This window comes from Toxorhynchites rutilus, chromosome 2, assembly GCF_029784135.1.
Source record: "Toxorhynchites rutilus septentrionalis strain SRP chromosome 2, ASM2978413v1, whole genome shotgun sequence".
Taxonomy (NCBI): Eukaryota; Metazoa; Arthropoda; class Insecta; order Diptera; family Culicidae; genus Toxorhynchites; species Toxorhynchites rutilus.
This window is the reverse complement of record NC_073745.1, coordinates 87616000-87636480: the sequence shown is the minus strand read 5'-3', so window position 1 is coordinate 87636480 and position 20481 is coordinate 87616000. Positions and strand designations below refer to the sequence as shown.

General features: G+C 37.7%; 1 protein-coding gene across 1 annotated transcript in view; it reads right to left on the bottom strand.

Annotated features, from left to right (window-relative positions):
* Positions 1–259: 259 nt before the first annotated feature.
* LOC129765900 (uncharacterized) overlaps positions 260–20481 on the bottom strand; it is a 28221-nt gene continuing 7999 nt past the window's right edge. The window contains exons 3-4 of the mRNA XM_055766339.1: positions 14617–15742; positions 260–5604 (exon numbers count right to left, since the gene is read on the bottom strand). Coding sequence (XP_055622314.1) covers positions 260–5604; positions 14617–15742 — 6471 coding nt within the window. The remainder of the gene's footprint in view (positions 5605–14616; positions 15743–20481) is intronic.

Genomic DNA, 20481 nt, shown 5'->3' with positions numbered 1-20481 from the left:
ATACTTCCAGCAAGAATGGCTAGGATATTTTATTTTACTAAGCTAAGTATTCTACTACCATACTGCAGTTCATGGTGAACTGACCGACAATTAATGAAGAATAGTAAGGCATTGTCGGAGTTGTCGGATTGCTACCAACAATCTACACTTAAAACTAATACGATCAACCATACCCGTCGCCTTGAATAGTTACATTCAATAAAAACAAACAACAATCTCTTGTTTACTTGTCTGTCTGAAGGACATTCAAAGCTCGCTTCTATCTATCTAAAACCATGTTGCTGATGCAGTTGAACGAATCTGCCACAGGAGTTTCCATAGCATATGGCAGCAGGCATATTTTAGAGACAGGTCGTGTAATAAGTCCTCTTGCGGTCTGCAGCGAAACGACTCTAGTGATTCCATCGGAGCCGGGATGAGTTGACACTATGCGAGCCAAAGGCCAGCGAATTGGAGGTTGCAGGTCATCGATGAGTATAACTAGTTTACCAGGTATAATTTGATTGTTACGTCCACGGCATTTGGTATCTTTTTGAAGTTCTTGAAGATATTCTCGTTGCCAGTGTTTCCAAAACTTTTGTGTATGCAGTTGGAGACTTTGGTATTGATCGAGTTTATTCATCGGTAGGTGGCTGAGATCTGGGTCGGGCAGTGTATTCATCGAAGTTCCGATTAGGAAGTGAGCAGGAGTGAGCGCAGCTAAGTCATCTGGCTCTTCAGTCATCGGCAATAGCGGTCGAGAGTTCATTTGAGACTCAATTTGCGTGAGCACCGTACACATATTCTCGAAGGAAATACGGGTGGATCCAAGTTGGCGAAATAAGTGTTTTTTCGCAACCTTCACTGCCGCTTCCCACAAACCGCCAAAGTTCGGCGCCCTAGGGGGAATAAGATGCCAGGTGATGTTTTCATCGGCACAGGCGGAACTAATTCTTTGTTGTTCTTCCGCATTTTGTAGCAAGTAAAACAATTCCTTTAGTTGGTTCTTTGCGCCGACAAAATTCTTACCATTATCCGAATGCAAGTGAGACGGGCGACCGCGTCTGGCAACAAATCTTCGCAGACAACCGATAAATGCTTGGGTTGACAAATCTCCAACCAGTTCAAGGTGAACCGCTTTCGTGGTGAAGCATATAAAGACGCATATATAAGCCTTTGCAGGGGCAGCGCGTCTGTGCGTGGGTTTCAGGTACAGCGGTCCGGCGTAATCTATTCCGGTAACGTTAAATGGTCTACTTGACATTATTCTCTGGGCAGGCAGCTGGCCAATTTGTTGTTCAAGAGGTATAGGGTTTAGACGGGTACAACGGAAGCAGTTACGGACAGTACTCCGGGCGAGTCTACGGCCTTGTAGTGGCCAGTACTCTTCTCTCATTGCGGTTAGAAGCAAACGCCCGCCGCCATGAAGGGTTTTGATGTGGAAGTGTTGTGCTAACAATCGTGTTAATGGGTGAAAGGCAGGTAATATTGCTGGATGCTTGGCTTGAAAAGGCAAGTCTGACATGTTCAAACGTCCACCCACTCTCAACACTCTCTCTGAATCCAGGAAGGGGCTCATTTTACGCATACTGGACTTTTTTGGTATTGGCATATTTTTCATCAAACTATCTATTTCGGCACGGAATGAATCATGTTGAGCGAGGCAAATTAGTAAAGCTTTTGCTTTCAGCAACTCAGGAACGGTAAGTGACAGGCAATTTGGTTTGGATGGTGATCGATCAGTCCGAGACTTTGCGCGAACATTATTTACGAACCGGATACAGTAGCTGATTACATGAAGAAGTCGGTTATATGAAGACCAGCGTAAGAACCAAGGATGAACAGACGGTGAAGTTTGTATGGTCGCAACAATATTTCTCATTTCCAATTGGTTTTCAGCTACATTCGGCGGGTTAGAAATCGGCCACTCATTTGGTGGAAGTGACAACCAGCATGGTCCGTGAGTCCACAATCGGCTTTTAAGAAAATCTTCTACCAGCATTCCTCGTGACACTAAGTCAGCAGGATTCTCTTTCCCAGATACATGATTCCAATGATCACCGTGTGTGAAGTGCTGGATCTCCGAAACTCGGTTGGCTACAAATGTTTTCCAGACATTAGGAGGTGATTGCAGCCACTGTAGAGTAACAGCTGAATCCGACCAAAAGTAGGATTTAGTCACGTCGAGATCAATAGCGGTTTTTATGCAGTTGTGCAAGTGGGCAGCGAGAACTGCTGCGCATAGTTCTAGTCGGGCCAAACTAAGTCGTTTTAACGGGGCTACTCTGGATTTGGAGGCTAGCAACTGCACCTTCACTTTACCTTTATTGTCCTCAGAGCGAGCGTAAGTACATGCACCGTATGCAGATTCAGATGCATCGGCGAACGTGTGAAGTTGAATCACTGAATTAGGAAGAAAAGCGTATCGGTCTACTTGATAGTCGGAAATGCGGGGTAGTTGTTTATAATATTTCCTCCACCTTTCGCTCATGGATTCAGGTACAGGTTCGTCCCATTCACAGGCGAGTAACCACAACTCTTGCATCATAATTTTAGCTTTGACGATGATGGGAGCAATGAGTCCTAATGGGTCGAACAGTTTTGCAATTGATGATAATATTGATCGTTTTGTGGTTGGCTGATCGGTTTCATATACGTGAGATGAAAATCGCAGAAAGTCGTTTTCGGGTTCCCAGCTTATACCCAATGTTTTTATAGTTTCATTTGGATGAAAATGCAAAGCGGATTGAGTCCCAATGGCGTCTTTATCTAGTCCTTGCAGTACCTCCAGTCGATTGGATGACCATTTGCGTAGCACAAATCCTCCTTTAGCAAGCAATTCCGTTAATTCTTTTCGTAATTGGATAGCCTTTTCTATAGTTTCAGCACCACCGATAAAATCGTCCATATAAAAATTATTACGTAATGCTGGACCTCCTAGAGGATACGATTTCCCTTCATCAGTTGCTAGTTGTACAAGAGTTCTTGTGGCGAGGAAGGAAGACGGTGCTAACCCGTATGTTACCGTTTGGAGTTCATAGGGTTGTATTGGAGCTTGGGTAGAAAATCGCCAATAAATTCGTTGGAAGCGGGTGTCATCCGGATGCACCAGTATTTGTCGATACATCTTGGCGATGTCAACAACAAGAGCAATCTGGTGTTTTCGGAAGCGCAGTACAAGCGTGATCAACTCATCTTGGATAACAGGTCCCACACAAAGAGAGTCATTAAGCGAAAATCCAGTGGAACATTTGGCTGATCCGTCGAACACGACTCGTAGTTTAGTTGTTGAGCTTGTCTCTTTTATAACCGGATGGTGAGGCAGGTAAAAATGCTTATTATTTTCGTCGCTACTCTTGACTAGTTTCATATGACCAAGAGAGATATACTCACGCATAAATTCGTGATATTCTTTCTTAATTTCTGGATTTCGTTCCAATTTTTTTTCCAAAAGTTCGAATCGTCGAAAGGCATTTTGCTTTGATTCACCTAGCATGATTTCAAAGTCTGGTCGCTTAGGAAGACGAACCATATAGCGCCCATCGTTGTTTCTCGTTACAGTAGATTGATATAGTGTCTCACATTGTCTTTCTTCAATGGAATAGTTATCTTTAACGACTAACTCTTCAGTTTTCCAGAAACGCTCGATGCTTTGCTCTAAAGAGGCTGCTACCGCTACGACGCTATAACTCGAGACTGTGGAGTGTTGCGATGGCGAAGCAGAACAATCTGAACCTGCTACAATCCAACCAAAAACGCTGTCTATCAACAATGGTAGCTTTTCCTTCAAGTGAATTCGAGCTGCACCAGGGAAGAAGGAATAAAAATGCTTAGCTCCTAGGACGAGATCAATCGGTTGACATTTGTTGAAAGAAGGGTCTGCGAGAAAAAGATCAGTAGGAATCTTCCAACCAGTTGTTTCTACATGATGCGCTGGCAAATCAGCGGTGACATGATCCATCACAAGAAAATCAATTCCACAAGAGAAGCCTTCTTTTCTTGACCTTACTTCTGCAAAAACTGACTCCCGGATTACTTGGGAAAGTTGGCCTGCGCCTTGTACGGTTATATTCACGTTGTTTCGTTTCAAATTTAAAATTCTTGCCATGCGATCTGTCATAAGGTTTGGCTGTGGAGCACTATCTAAAAGAGCACGCGCTAGATGTTCTTGTCCATATGCGTCAACAATTTGTACTACGGCGGTGAGTAGGAAAACATTTTCGAAAGGTTGCTGGAGTGATACACTTGTTTCGAAACTTGGCAAACTCTTGGTGGCAGCGACCGAAGTTTGACTTTGAATTTCCTCTAACTCTCTAAATTGACTAGTTTCGGGTGGCGCTAGGCCGTACGAAATGTCGGTTACATTACTAGCCACAAGGGCATTGTTTGCAGAATGCAGAAGCGTGTGATGACGACGGTTGCAATGTTTGCAGTTGAAGTTCGAAGAGCAGTTGCGAGCAATGTGATCTCTACGTAAACAGTTGTGACAAAGTCGCTTCGACATGACCAGCTGCTGTCGCTCAGTAGCAGAAAAACGGTAGAATTTTGGACACCTTATCAATGGATGTGGTTGATCACATGCTGGACATTGATTGTTCGAATCCGTTGTAGAGGTGTATGATGACAAGCGAAGATGCGGAAGTTTTCTCGTTGATTGGCCGGATGTATTGAAACTTGTGGATGCAGTGTTATGGTTCACCGATATAGATTCAAGGACACGAGTTCTACGTTGCAGGAACACAATCAAGCTTTCGTAATCTGGATTATCTGTTTTCGATGCATGATCTTCCCAAGCCTTTAGCGAATCGTCAGGTAAGCGTGTGCATAACAGATGTTCAAGTATAGTGCTCCAAGCATTTGTTGGTTCACCTAGCTGATGCAATGTTTTGACATGACGATCAAATTCATCCACCAATCCGTGGAGCGTAGCTGCCGTTTCCCTTTTAATGCCTTGAATATCAAACAGAGCTTGCAAATGTCGTTTCTTCAAAAGGTACTCATTTGCGTATCGATCTTTTAATGTTTGCCAAGCTAATTCGTAGTTTGCAGAGCTAATAGCAATGGACTCAATAGACAGAGCAGCCTCTCCTTTGACAGCTGCTTTCAGATAGTGAAATTTTTGAATTGGTGGAACTTCAGAATTGGAATGTATTAATGCCAAGAAGGTATCATGAAACGTAAGCCATTGCATGTAATCCCCATCAAATTCAGGGAGCGTTATTGTCGGTAATTTTATGCCAGAGAGAGTGGAGTTTGTGTACGTTGGTTGAGGTGGACGAGCATCAGTGACTAACGAAGAAAGCTTGGAAGCTAAATTTGCCTTTATTATGAAGAGTCGAGGTTCAAAATTAGCCCGAATTTTCTCCTGCATTTTCCTACCTTCATCAGTTGTCTCTATCTCTTCCAACTGATCTTGTGTACTTTCGAGATCGTCCCACAATTTTTCCAGCCGCTCAAGACGCACATGTAGCTGTATTTGATCCCGCTGTGAGTCGAACTCGGCCAGAAAGTTCTCTGCCCGACCCAGACTAGCTAGAAGCGATGTTCTCCGTGAGATCAGTTGATTGATTTCTCCTGCAGTACTCATGATAAAACGCGAACGGAGGTCAATGTCGATTGAAATTTCTGCAAAAAGCACCACGGTAGATCCAACGAGAAAAGGTATTTGCACTTGGAATGGTACTCACCTATTCCAAGGCAAATTGAGCCTTGAAATTAAAAATGCTGTAAGATGCAACCTTCGGTATATCCTTGTTCCGTTTATGAATGATAGAAAGGTGCTCCTCTACTTGTGAAGGCTCCGGAGTAATCAGGCGGCGAAGAAATATGCGTGCAAATATAGAAAAGGTATCTAACTCATACCTGTGGAACTATCAGCAGATATTGGACAGGTAATTACCTGCTATAAAAATTCAAAATGCCTTGCATACAATAAACTGCTTTAAGTTGGTGGTGGCACTGGATATGCTGCATTCAATTTGAGTTTCCAGTGATGGCGTCCTTGGTTTAATGGATAATGATGTATTGAAACATAGCCAATGATGGCGTCAATCAATTGTGTGATATTAACTGAATAACACAATTGTCGTGATCCGTCTGCGATGTGGAAATCCTGGTCACGGCACCAAAATTTTATGTTGTCACACACCCTACGTTGTGTTTTAGATTACAGATTTCGTTGCGTGCGTGTAGGAATGGTAGCAGTCAGGACCAGGGTTTACTGAACCATAATCGCAGCATTTGAATGCTACCACGGTATATCGGAACAAGTACACTGGATACTATTTCACAAACATAAATTCTGAACACACATTTAGATTCACAAACAACTTTAATTTATTGTACTACGTTACTACATTTATTAGTGTTCAGCACGATACTTCCAGCAAGAATGGCTAGGATATTTTATTTTACTAAGCTAAGTATTCTACTACCATACTGCAGTTCATGGTGAACTGACCGACAATTAATGAAGAATAGTAAGGCATTGTCGGAGTTGTCGGATTGCTACCAACAATCTACACTTAAAACTAATACGATCAACCATTCATTATGTCAGAATATTAGCACTATTCGTAATACAGGCAAACCTGTTTTTGAGGAACCGCACAAAAAATCGCACCAAAAAATTGTACCAAACTTCACCAGTAGCTTAAAAAAATATTGTTCGCTACACAATTTAGAAAAACTTTTTTTGTGCGGTGGATAGGTTCCCTTAAAAAAATTACCCAAATTGTAATGATTCCACTCGTGATCAACATCCGATATCCTTTTTTTTACTTTAATAAGCGGCCTATTCACTTGCGCAGATCATAAAATTAACTCTTTGCTCCTTTCAATAAGCTCCTACTGACACCTTATAACAAACAAAACAATATGAGAATGGGAACAAGCTGTAAAGCGATGACATGCCAAAGATAGGAAAACAAATACCGATAACATTGTTTTCAAATACCGCACAAAAAAAGTCGCACAAAAAAAATCGCACGGGATTTTTGATGCATTCATTTTGGGCGATCGCGCAAAAAAAGTCGCATAAAAACGCACAAGAACAGGTTTTAGTGTAATGTTGATTAACGTGACCAGGGTGCTTTTGTTGAAGGAGGCACATTTTTAACTGATGCTCTGTCTAAATTTCATAATTGCTTCGTAAATTACAACCCATGTAGTTAGTAGGACCTGTCGAACCAGTCTCGAATATATTCATGTATGCATGTTATATAAAGTCATAGCCTTTCACTAGAAAATATCACAGCATAAATATGTCGACTAGTTGCAAAACCGGCCAATTCCTTAAATTTTAGAAACTTTTTTTTAGGTTTTTTGGACCTGAAATATACTTATTGGCAGTAAGAAACAGCGCCAAAATCGATCTATTACCTATAAAACACGCATTTGAAAATCAAGATGTGCTGCAAAACCGGTTAAATCCTATTTATTTTCTACCTAATTCTGTCACCTGGCATCAGAACTAGACGATCCAAGCCATTTGTTTTGACGTAGGACTACGTCTAACCGGAAGATATAGGGGGTGAAATGGAAATCTAGGCACTGAACAAGTAGGAAAAAATGCAAGATTTGGAACGCTTATAACTCGAGCATTTCTCAATAGATCGCAAAGGTTTTTGCATCAATTGATAGGAAATATATCTACGCATCTATCATAACGAATAACATTTCATTTTTCTTGAGTTAAATAATTGAATAATTGTGAAATATCAAGCATTGTCAAAATGCACTATGTGCCCATTTTTGATTGGTCCATTTTGTGCTCCTCAAATCGTACCGACCAAAACGGGCAACCAGAGCAGCAGCGAAATAGATGAAGCACGATTGGAAAGGAAAAAGAAAAAAAATGAACGAAACATTGGTCGCAGTGTCACACATGCGTAATTCTCGAGCCAGCCAGTCAGCTTAAAAATCCCCGCTCCGCTGCCGTAACGATCATTCTCATTCAAACCGTACACCACATCGGTTCGCATCACAACACATCGACAAACCAACCCAAGCAGCCATGTCTGGACATGGTAAAGGAGGAAAAGTGAAGGGAAAGGCAAAATCCCGCTCGAACCGTATTGATCTGGAGTTCCCCGCAAGGGTAGCTAGGCCGAGCGCGTTAGTACCAGTGCACCAGTCCACCTAGCCGGCGTTATATAGTTTCGACCGCCGAAGTGATCGAGTTAGCTGGCAAAGCTGCTCGCGACGATAAGAAAACCCGCATTCGGAACAGAACACATTCGGTTCGGTGGACATCAAGACAACAGGCAGTTGCAGCGAGTGGCGAGTGGCAAACGCAATCACAAAACGGCATCAGGTAGCAGAAGAAAAAAGTTTGTTTATACAAACTGCTTTGGTGGCAAATCCAGAACAAGGCGGCATCGAGGACGTTCGAAATGATTTTTTTCAAAACCACGAGTACTAAGTTTTCTAAATTGGAACCATTCCATAAAACAAGGCGCTTTTCAGGACCTTCCAAAAAAGAGTTTAGGAAATACAGTTCAATGCTTTCTAAAACATTATCCAAAATAATAATAAAACACAAATTGATTTTTTTCATAATTTGTTTGCCAGGATCTGATGAGTATGTGAATTTGGCAGTTGTTCTGAGCTTATTGATAGTTGGGGACTTTCCTGATTATTAAATTTTCACCAATTCTTAAATTGTTTCCAGATTGAAAGTACAGTAATTTACAATTAGTTCGACATTTAGCTAATTGAACGGACATGTATTGCGACTTATTTAGTTGGACATTTTTGTAAACATAGAGATCCAAATTATGACCCAACATTGAAAGTCGACACTGTACCACTGTCATCGAAAATGTTCAATTACAGATTAAAATCGCCTCCAATGCGACACTGAGTGGCGCTTCGGGACGTCGCATTGAATGTAATTTACTGTACAACATGTCACATAGCTGGATGGGATGAAATTTTCCAACTGTGAAAGCTGTGGCGAGTGGCAAACGCAATCGCTAAACAGAAAGGTTTAGCCGAACAAGATGGGGATATCGAGTGATAACAATACAATAAACTCTTTAGATTGTAGATAATTTTGTGATCCAGAAAAGGACCCTTTTTAGCCTGCATGTGAATCCAACGAGCGAACAAATCGTAATGAATGTATTTTTTTGCCATCGCTCCCTTTTAACGCTCATTCGTTCGTCTCGTTGGACTCGCCCCTCTGGCTGAGTCTGCCAGTTTGTCTCTATCCTGTGAGTGTGTACCGCTAGAGTATAAAACACGCGGACCCTAAAAAAATATCTTATTTTCTTTCAAACCGTAAACCCGTGTGGTTGTACGGCATCGGCATCGTGGACGTAACAAAGGAGGACAAGTTAAGGGAAAGGCAAAGTCTCACTCGAACCGTGCAGGTCTCCAGTTCCCTGTTGGTCGCATTCACTGATTGCTCCGCAAGGGTAACTAGGCCGAACGGATTGGTGCCGGAGCACCAGTATACCTAACAGCGATTATACAGTTTCGGCCGTCGAAGTGCTCGAGTTGGCTTGCAAAGCTGCTCACGACAATCAGAAAACCCGCATCAAGAACAGAGCAGCTTCGGTTCGGCGCTCATCAAGGCAACAATTAGTTTCAGTGAGTGGCAAAGTGTTTCTCCGGAACATCGCATTAAATGTAATTTACTGAACAACTCACAAGCTGGATGGGAAGAAATTTTCCAACTGTGAAAGCTGTGGCGAGTGGCAAACGCAATAGCTAAACAGGAAGGTTTAACCGAACAAGATGGGAATATCGAGTGATAACAAAAACACAACACCAAAGGTTCTTTTCAGAACCATAAACATATTCATAAAGAGTAAACAGTAAACTAATCCATTTTTCAGGTGGATAGATAGGTATTCACGTAGGAGAAGAAAATAAAACAATATATTTAAAATATATATTTAACAAAAGCTGTCCCTTTTGTATAGTCCTACGTCACTCCGGTTATGTCCTCGACATTACCCACCCGTCTTTTTTAATCAAGGCAATGCACATAGCACAAATATGGATTAGTGTACCCTATTCTACAGTACTTACACATACAAGCTATTACATACTACAATCTACACAATTCGTCCTACTTACAAATAACCTTTATCTAACTTTAAGATCTAACAAAGCTTCTCTAGTTTTGCTTCTTTAATGAATTTTAACAAATTTTCAACACCAGTGAAATCGTCTCCTAAGTTTGAAATACTGATACCGAACTTTTGTCTCGCTGTTGCATATATAACGCAATCATCTAGAATGTAATTGATTGAAAGATATGAATTACATTGTGTACATAGTGGGCGAGGGGACTTATCGAGAAGGTAACTATGTGTCATGTGTGTGTGTGGCCAATTCTCATTCTCGTTCAAATCACTGATTCTTTTCGTGATTTTCGATATGACGTAAGCCATTCATAAGGCACAGTTTTTATATTTCGTAATTTGTTCTCGGTGATAGCATTCCAGGTTTTGAACCAACGCTCTTTTATTTTTGCCTTTATTTGAGCTTTACCACTAGGTATATCTAGAATTGGATCATTAATGTGCAACACAAAAGATTGTTTGGCCAGTTCATCTATCGTTTCATTTCCAGATATTCGAGAATGACTTGGAATCCATAAAAAGTTAATTACTTTGCCATAGTCATTCGCGGTTTTTCAATCGTCTTGAATATTTTGGATAAATGGATTATCACTGAAAATATTTTCAATAGCTCTCAGAGAGCTCAGATAATCGGATGCAATTAAGGCTTTGGTGATAAAACGTGCTTGAAATACATCGGGGACCGGTTATGTGCGGGCTATGTCAAAATTTCGACTGAAGCAGCTTAGAAAGAAAATCGCAGAAAATCGTTGATCCTGGTGCGAGATGTTCTTGATACTGCTACGACGAACTAAATACTGCAAACCCGGTGAAGTCGCCGGACTGAGAGCCATCAGTATATACAAATAAAAAATCACAGAACTTGTTTTCCATTTCTCTAAAAAGCCTACGATATTGATCATCTGAAGTATGAGCTTTTTCAAAACGAGCTAACGATAAATCTATGTTTGGTTTCGTTCCGATCCATGGACAAATCGTATGAAAACCACGACGAGAAATACTTTCAATGTTTATTTGATATTTATCCAATGTTTCAAAGTACCTCACATAGAATTGTCGAGCTAACCGAGGTCGAGATCAGTAGTGATTTGTGATTTCCGAATTACTCATGTAAGGAAACAGAGGGTGGTTCGTGAGTGATTGGATTTTTATTCCATATGTAACAGTCTGTAAGTCTCTTCGCAACATCAATGGAATCATTCCAGAATCAGCAAGAATGCTAGGAACCGGGCTTGTTCTGAATGCTCCTGTGGCTAGTCTTATTCCGGAATTATGAACAGGGTCGAGTTGCTTAAGAATGTTCTTCCGAGCTGTAGAATATAGCATTGATCCGTAATCCAATCTCGACAGGACTATAGCTTTGTATAATGTGAGAAGTGTCTTTGGATCTGATCCCCAGTTTGTGTTTGACAGAGTACGTATGACTTTGACTGCTGCCAATAAACGAGCCTTCAGTTGTTTAATATGGTTATTCCAACTGAGTTTTGAATCCAGGGTCATTCCCAAGAATTTATGAGAATCCACAACATCCAGTTTTTGTCCATTTAAGAAGAGCGATGGATGGGACGAACATGACGTTTGTCTGCAAAAATGCATGACTTTTGTTTTTAAGATTGAAAATCTGAATCCAGTATGATTGCTCCATTGTTGGAGGCTATTTAACAATGACTGCAAATTTTGTTGAATTTCTCTCAAGGATTTACTGCGGAGGAAAGCTACTAAATCGTCAGCAAAGATGAGCTTTCTTATAGAAGGGGTAAAGTATCTCTTTATGGAATTCATTTCAACCAAAAATAATGTTACACTTAACACTGCTCCCTGGGGGACTCCGTTTTTTTGATTATGTAGCGATGAGAATCTGTTTCCAACGTTTACTCGGAACTGTCGATCACGGAGGAAGTTATCTACGAACTTAAGCATATTTCCCCTGACGACATAGTCAGATAATAGTTGAATAATCAAGTATTTCCACGAAGTATCGTACGCTTTTTCAATATCGAAAAAGATGCACACTAAGTGTTCTTTGTTGGCAAAAGCCTCTTGAATAGCTGATTCTAGAGTGAACAAATTATCCATCGTATTTCGATATTTACGAAAACCTGATTGTACCGAATCTAGTATCTCATTAGATTCTAGATACCACATCAATCTTTTGTTGACCATTTTTTCCATCAGTTTTCAGAGACAGCACGTTAACGATATCGGTCGATAATTAAGTGAGTTCAAAGAACTTTTAAACGGTTTTTGAATAGCTATAACGATTGATTCCTTCCATTGATGTGGGAAAACTCGTTGTTCCCAAACGTTATTGTACAATTTTAGTAGGTGATACAGTCCTTCCAAAGGCAAATTTTCAATCATGGCATAATGAATGTTATCAGGTCCAGTGGATCCTCCTTTGCAGCTATGTAATGCCCATTCAAGCTCAGCGAAAGTAAACGGCAAGTTGAGTTCACTGACACCTCCAATTTCATATATTATACTATTCTGTTGTTCAGATTGAATTTTGTATTCCAAAAATTCAGGAGAATAGTTTTCTGAGCTAGATGTAGATGAGAATGTGTTTGCAAGTGTTTCAGCAATCTCACTTTGATTTGTTAAGACATTATTATCAACTTTCAATGTCGTAATTGCTCGAGGTTTCCCTTTTCCACTAACTTTTTGTATTTTTGCCCACACTTCTCGAACATGTGTGTTTAGATTTATACTTGGTACGAATTTAGACCGAATGAATTCATATTGAGCTTTCCCTATTTCTCGCCTGGCCCTTGCCCGTAAGATTCTATATTCAGCCACGTTTTCTGTGGTCATACATCTGTTGAATTTCTTTAAAGCCTTCTTTCGAGCCTCAATGCACTTTGTTATATCCTTTGACCACCATGGAGGTTTAACTTTTTTGGTTTCACTAGAAGTCATTGGAATAGTCCGCTTAGCAGCATCTATGAGACAAGAGGAAAACTGTTCTATTTTATGCAACACATCGCCAGGCTGATCATAATCAGCATTTAAGGATACTAAATGTTGATAGTTCGCCCAGTCAGTTTCTTGCGTGATCCAACGAGGGCTTCTCGTAATATCGAGATTACGTTGGAGAGGTATCAGTATAATAGGGAAGTGATCATTCGAGCATAGGTCGGAATGTACCTACCACAAAAAGTGGGATGGTGACTGAACGGAATATGAGTTGTTGGCAACACTATAATGCGTAGAAGAACCATCACTTAAAATATTTAAATTGTGTTGATCAATTACACTTTCGATAAGTCGGCCCTTTGAACTTGTATTGTCAGAACCCTAAATTACGTTATGTGCATTACAATCGGTTGTAATCAAGTATGGCACAGGGAGCTGTTTCAATAGATCGTTAATTTCGGTAGATTTTAATAGCAATGGTTTATTTGGTGGCAAATAAAGGCTACAAACAGTCATTTGGATTGGAAAAGTGAGCGTTACAGCTACAGCCTGAAGTTCTGTATCTACATTAATTCCGTCAGAGAAGAAGGTTTCATGAACCGCAATTGCCAAACCTCCTGATGCTCTCAAATGAGACTGATCAAGTTTATAATACATATTGAAATTTTTTAAAGTAGGTCTACGACCATAATCGAAATGAGTTTCTTGAATCGAGATTACATACGGATTATATTCACTTATCAGTACCTTTAGTTCATTGAAGTTATTATAAAAACCGTTTGGATTCCATTGTATGATTGTTCTATTCATAATAAAAAAAAGTCACAGGAGGGTTGTGTCCGAGACACGACCGCATAGTTGACGTAGGATTCCGTTAGGCTATCTGTTGATTTTGGATATGTTTGAGGAATTACATCGTTAAACTCTTTGATAATTATTTGGTTTTAATGTTTCTGTTAGAAAACACATTTCGGTAAGAACAAAGTTTCCCTACTTTCATGTATTTGCAATGTCGATTTCCTCCAGGCAGCTTGGTTTTGATGTCTCTATTAGGGACCCACCGCATGTATCTTCAATTTCGAACCAATCAGAAGTGAGTGTTTCCGTTAGGATAGGGGTTGAGATTTTTCAATTGTTCGATAGTTAGTTTCATGACCTAAAGTATTTTCTTCAATATAAAAAAATGTTATGGAGTACCGAAATCGATTGACGCAAAAATTTCATCAATCCATCATGAAATGACTGAGCAATAAGCGTTTGAAATTGGACAATTTTCACGATATGCTCGATTTTCGATTTTCAATTTGCACCCCAATATGTTCCCAAAAGACGTAATCCTACGTCAAAAGGTTAGCGTGTTATTAAGGAAACACAGAGGATCTTTACAATTCATCTAAATGAACCTCGTCAACAAATATGGACGTATTGACTGCTCGTGATATTGTAGATAATTCGTTTTCGTCCATTACGGGATAAGAAATTGAATTTTCAAATAAGTTTTCTGTTGGTATTAGTGTTTCATCTTGTGCTTTTCTCGCAATGGAGGCTTGAATGTTATTTTGCAACGTATTTGTTTCATTCACTTCAGTTGAACTAGTATTTTTCTTTGATGTTAGTGGTGTTAGTTTACCTTCGTTTCTATTTTTTGTGAGAGTTGGTCTTAACGGAAATTCTCTCTCTGGGCCGATAGAGTTCTCGACCATTTCAGCGTCTTCGGGTTTGTTGTTCAGATTAATTGTTAATTCAGTTTTGTTGGATGATTGGGCAGCAGCGTCTGAAGTAGTAGCCACAACAATAGCAGCAGCACCTTCGGGTCTCGCTTTCACGTTGATTATGTGTTGAGTAACATCAGCAAAACTTCTAGTTAACCGGTGTGGGATCGGATGGGGAGTTTGAAGTCGTCGTTTACGGGTAACTTCACGGATGGAGATTTTTTCAGTTACTCTCAGCTTTTGGATCTCAAGTTCGTCTGGGAATATAGGACATTCTTTTGAGAGAGCGTGGTGATCTTGACGACAGTTCACACACACCACTGGTGTTGAACACTCTCCTTCGTGGTAGAAGTTCGCGCATCTAGCACATATCCGATTCCCTCTACAGCGTTCTTTGTCGTGTCCATAGTGCAAGCATTTAAAACATTTCAAAGGAGATGGAACATGCTGTTTCACTTTACAGTTGTAGAAACCGACGTTGATCGATGAGGGTAAATTTCCAAGGTTGAAGGTTAGTACTGTGGATGATCGTATCGTTTTTCCGACCTTGATGCGATCCGAGAATCGTCTGATGCTAATCACGTGTTCAGTCTCTAGTTCTTCCAAGATCTCTTCGTCCTTAAGAAACATGAAATCCCGACAGTTGATTACGCCCTTGGTCAAATTGAGGGTTGGGTGTTCTTCAATTTTAATACCATATTTTCCTCCCAAAATTGTTTGTTTCAACAATTTTTCCGCCTGTTGTCTGTCGATAGATTTTAATAGCAATTTGCCATCTCGCATCCGACTGATTGTGACATTAAGAGAAATGGTATCCACTGCTTTCTTGATGAAGAATGGCGACACCTTTTCCATTGTCTCCTCTTTAGCTGTACGAGTCCAACCAAGTAACGCGGTCCATTTCCCTTCTAGACGCACTTCCTTGGAAAACTGTTTTTCCTGAACTAGATCTCTGGAAATTCCGCGTTTCTTCTGTTTATGCATCGTTCCTGTCGAAGGTCGTTTCTTTGTTTCATAATCAGCGATATCTGCTAATTGGCCAAACTAGATCCAAATATCCAATAGTTTTTTTTGTTATGAGACTCAAATGTACTGTACCAAACAATAGAGAAAAAAAAATCGTAGAATTGATTTGGAGAGCTCGCTAAAGAGATGTTTATCTCACGAGTGCTAAAACCAAACTGACCAAGCCATTTGTAGTCTGAAAATTTGAAAACAATTTTTTTTAAATTTCTTCATATTCCTGAAGTTTGGACATTCAAGAATATACTCTAGAACAATAGTGGTCAGGTTTAGACATGATGCGGGCTGAATCAGATTTTTCATCAAAGCCGCGGGCCGCAGTAATTTTTTTCCACTGCTGCTTATGATAAAATATAAAACATACGGATTTAACTGGTGCTTTCTATGGGTCACTACAGCATTTAAATTAGAAACTATTCTGTTTTATATTCAAGAAAAGCTTTAAACTCGGTTTTGTTTTCAGTTTCCGGTTTTGACGACATTCTTGAACCCTACATTTTACCACAGAAATTCTCCTGATGTATGATGCAATGATAATGCATGTATTATTCTGAAATATCGGGGTATTTTCGAAGATAAGCAATTGCACCTTCGCTCTTTACTACATATCAGGAGCTCCATCAGCAACTGCACGTTATTTCTTCAACAATGAATCTGATTTCTGCTGAACTTGACGCGGTGCGTTGAAAATATCGAAGCCTTGTGACGATCCTTTCTTGGTGAATGGCAAATCAATTCTTCCGCCAAATTCTTTGGATATGTCCCAAAATATATAGCTAACTAGCTGACCCGGCAAACGTTGTTCTGCCTTATAATTTATTTCAAGCGAATATATTGGTTGGTAAAAACAACGATTATATTTCAAGAAAGTTTGTATGTTATCGTTCAGATCTGTAAAATTGGTCCAAATTATGGTTTTCACTGCGAAACATACACATGCGTACCTCTTTTTTTCGAATATTCCCTTTTTATTTTCAATATCCTTGTCCTAAATATAAATTATGCATAGTAATTTTTTTTAAATTTTCTCATTTATCTCAAATATCCTCCAAAGTATTGTATCATCCTAATTTGGGTAAAGACAAACTTACAAAATATATGGACGACGCAGATCTGAGCCGTTCCCCTCTGATGATGAGTATTACGTACGTGGGAAAAACTCTCTTTTATAAATAAAGATTGATTTTATAATAAATATATGTATTCTCATCCATCGCCACTGAATAAAATACAATGTCAGTAGATCTTACTTTCAACCTTTGAAATCAGATCTTCTGCATGTTCTCCAATCGTTTCGTAATAAGCTATTCGTTTGAACAGCTGCTTCCATACAACCCTTCGCAAACTCACTACATTTTGACGCATGTTTCGACTCATTATATCGTTTCAGATTGAAATACTTCATTCAGCAGCAGCTTCGCTACAAATCAAACCAAAGAAAATTTCGAAACATTTCTACTGCAAAAAAAAGTCCTTCATCATCACGTATTAACGTCATTGGAGCACTTTTTTTTTTCAAAAAATAAATACATAATAAAAATGCGCTCCGGTGGCGTTAATACGTAACTGCCAACATTGGCAGCAGTTACTGCAGTTACCCACATGAATTTATGTGAGTGTGAGCAGAACAGCACCAAAAGCGTGAAAAAGTCTATTGAGTACTAACAAGAACAACTGTCAGAAGCTGGAATTAGCATAGAAAAATGAGAATGCAGACAGACACTGATCAGCTTGGATACACACGGTTAACAGGAATTACTCATAAAATTAGTTCCTGAAGAAATGTTTTACCGAGTTTTTGCTATTTTAGTGATGCGGTATCTAATCTAGCACGGTCATAACAATTAACTTCAAACGCGTTTTTTTCGAAATTAGTTTTTTCAAACTAGCATACACAATATCTCAAGTTCTACTGAACCGATTTATGTTATATGAATACAATCTGTATGCATCTCTTTACCACATAAAACAAAAAAAAAATATATTTTTGATTTAACGATTTTTTAAAAATCGAGAAATGTAAGAAAACTTATTTGAAACAGCAGTTTTCAAACAGCCGCTTTCGAAGTTCGATAAACTGTCCGAAATTCGTGCCTCTACACTAGATTACCCCCTTGAGGGAGGGTCTCCCCTCGAAAATAAACGGATTAAAAATTCAAAAATTGCCAAAATTACGGTCATTTAAATAAAAAATGTGCTGCCTTCCAACGAAAATCAGTATTTTAAAAGTCATAAACAATTTTGTTAATTCATTACTACATGCTGAAAAAAATCAGCCAGATCGGTCCACTAGATTTTGAGAAAAAACGTACCACCAGTATTAGAGATCATCCACGCGCCTAGCTGGTAACAGCATGATAATCACTATATTGATCCAATATTGGGATCCAAAAAAAAACAAGAACAAAAATACATCTTCAAATATACCATAACCAATCACCAAAATGTCCCAACACTCAACTTCATTTCCAACATTCAAAAAAAAAATCACGAAAATCCTCTTTTTTCGGTCTTCCTGAGTAGGGTCCCCCCTAAATGTCGATTCGGGCAGAACAAAAAAAATTAACCTTCATCAGAACATCAAATATTCCATATAGCTATTCCACCCAAAATCAACCAGAAAACAGCAAATTTCGACCCAACTTGATACTCATGATGAAAGCTACCAAAAATCACAATTTTTATTATAAAATGATCAATTTAAATTACGACTGGTTTTTGAAAAAAACGTATTCCAAATCATTGATCTTTCTTTAACAATATCTAGCATAAAATACAGATGTCTATTTAAAATATGATTTTTTACAAAATTGTCGGAAAATCAAATAACCATTTAAGAAAATAATTAAAAAACGCTATTAAAAAACATGACTCAAGAATTGAATATAATATTAACTCTTATATCTCAAAACACCCTCCTTCGACGTTTTCTTGCATATTTTATCCGAAAATCTTTCTAACTTAACAAAGTTTGACGTATAATGGTGCCGTGTCGGACCGACCAAAATGGGGGGGATAAGATTTTTTGAGAATTTATGAAATTTCAATACTTTGTGAAATCATAACCATTTAAGAAAAGTGATATGCAAAATAGAATCTATATACGATTCAACATGAAAAACTATATTTTACGTTTTATGCTATGTTCTCGAGATATGTATAACCAATTTGAACTAATAAATAAAATTATGTTCGTGATACACTAAAGTAGCTTTTTACGCGGTAAAATTATTCTCATTATAAGAGGTTGGTTATATCTCGAGAACGGCTAGTCTTAAAGTAAAACATTATCAATAGTTTTTCATGTTGAATCGCATCTAGATTCTATTATTCATATTACTTTTCTCAAATGGTTACGATTCCACAAGATATAAAAAATTAATAAATTTTCAAAAAATCATTTCTCCATTTTGGTTAGTCTGAGAAAGCAACTTTTTTTCAAAAAATAATTAATTATTTTGAAAGCGACTCTACGTACTGGACGTTACACATTATGAACATTAGATTATGATGATGGTGTTTTGAATTGTAGAAGTTTTCTCAGATCATTCGCATTTAGCCTTGGAAAAGGTCAATTGACCTTATAACTAACCGAGAAAAGACAATTACATCACGAAATTATGATTATGATTATGATTATGATTATGATTATGATTATGATTATGATTATGATTATGATTATGATTATGATTATGATTATGATTATGATTATGATTATGATTATGATTATGATTATGATTATGATTATGATTATGATTATGATTATGATTATGATTATGATTATGATTATGATTATGATTATGATTATGATTATGATTATGATTATGATTATGATTATGATTATGATTATGATTATGATTATGATTATGATTATGATTATGATTATGATTATGATTATGATTATGATTATGATTATGATTATGATTATGATTATGATTATGATTATGATTATGATTATGATTATGATTATGATTATGATTATGATTATGATTATGATTATGATTATGATTATGATTATGATTATGATTATGATTATGATTATGATTATGATTATGATTATGATTATGATTATGATTATGATTATGATTATGATTATGATTATGATTATGATTATGATTATGATTATGATTATGATTATGATTATGATTATGATTATGATTATGATTATGATTATGATTATGATTATGATTATGATTATGATTATGATTATGATTATGATTATGATTATGATTATGATTATGATTATGATTATGATTATGATTATGATTATGATTATGATTATGATTATGATTATGATTATGATTATGATTATGATTATGATTATGATTATGATTATGATTATGATTATGATTATGATTATGATTATGATTATGATTATGATTATGATTATGATTATGATTATGATTATGATTATGATTATGATTATGATTATGATTATGATTATGATTATGATTATGATTATGATTATGATTATGATTATGATTATGATTATGATTATGATTATGATTATGATTATGATTATGATTATGATTATGATTATGATTATGATTATGATTATGATTATGATTATGATTATGATTATGATTATGATTATGATTATGATTATGATTATGATTATGATTATGATTATGATTATGATTATGATTATGATTATGATTATGATTATGATTATGATTATGATTATGATTATGATTATGATTATGATTATGATTATGATTATGATTATGATTATGATTATGATTATGATTATGATTATGATT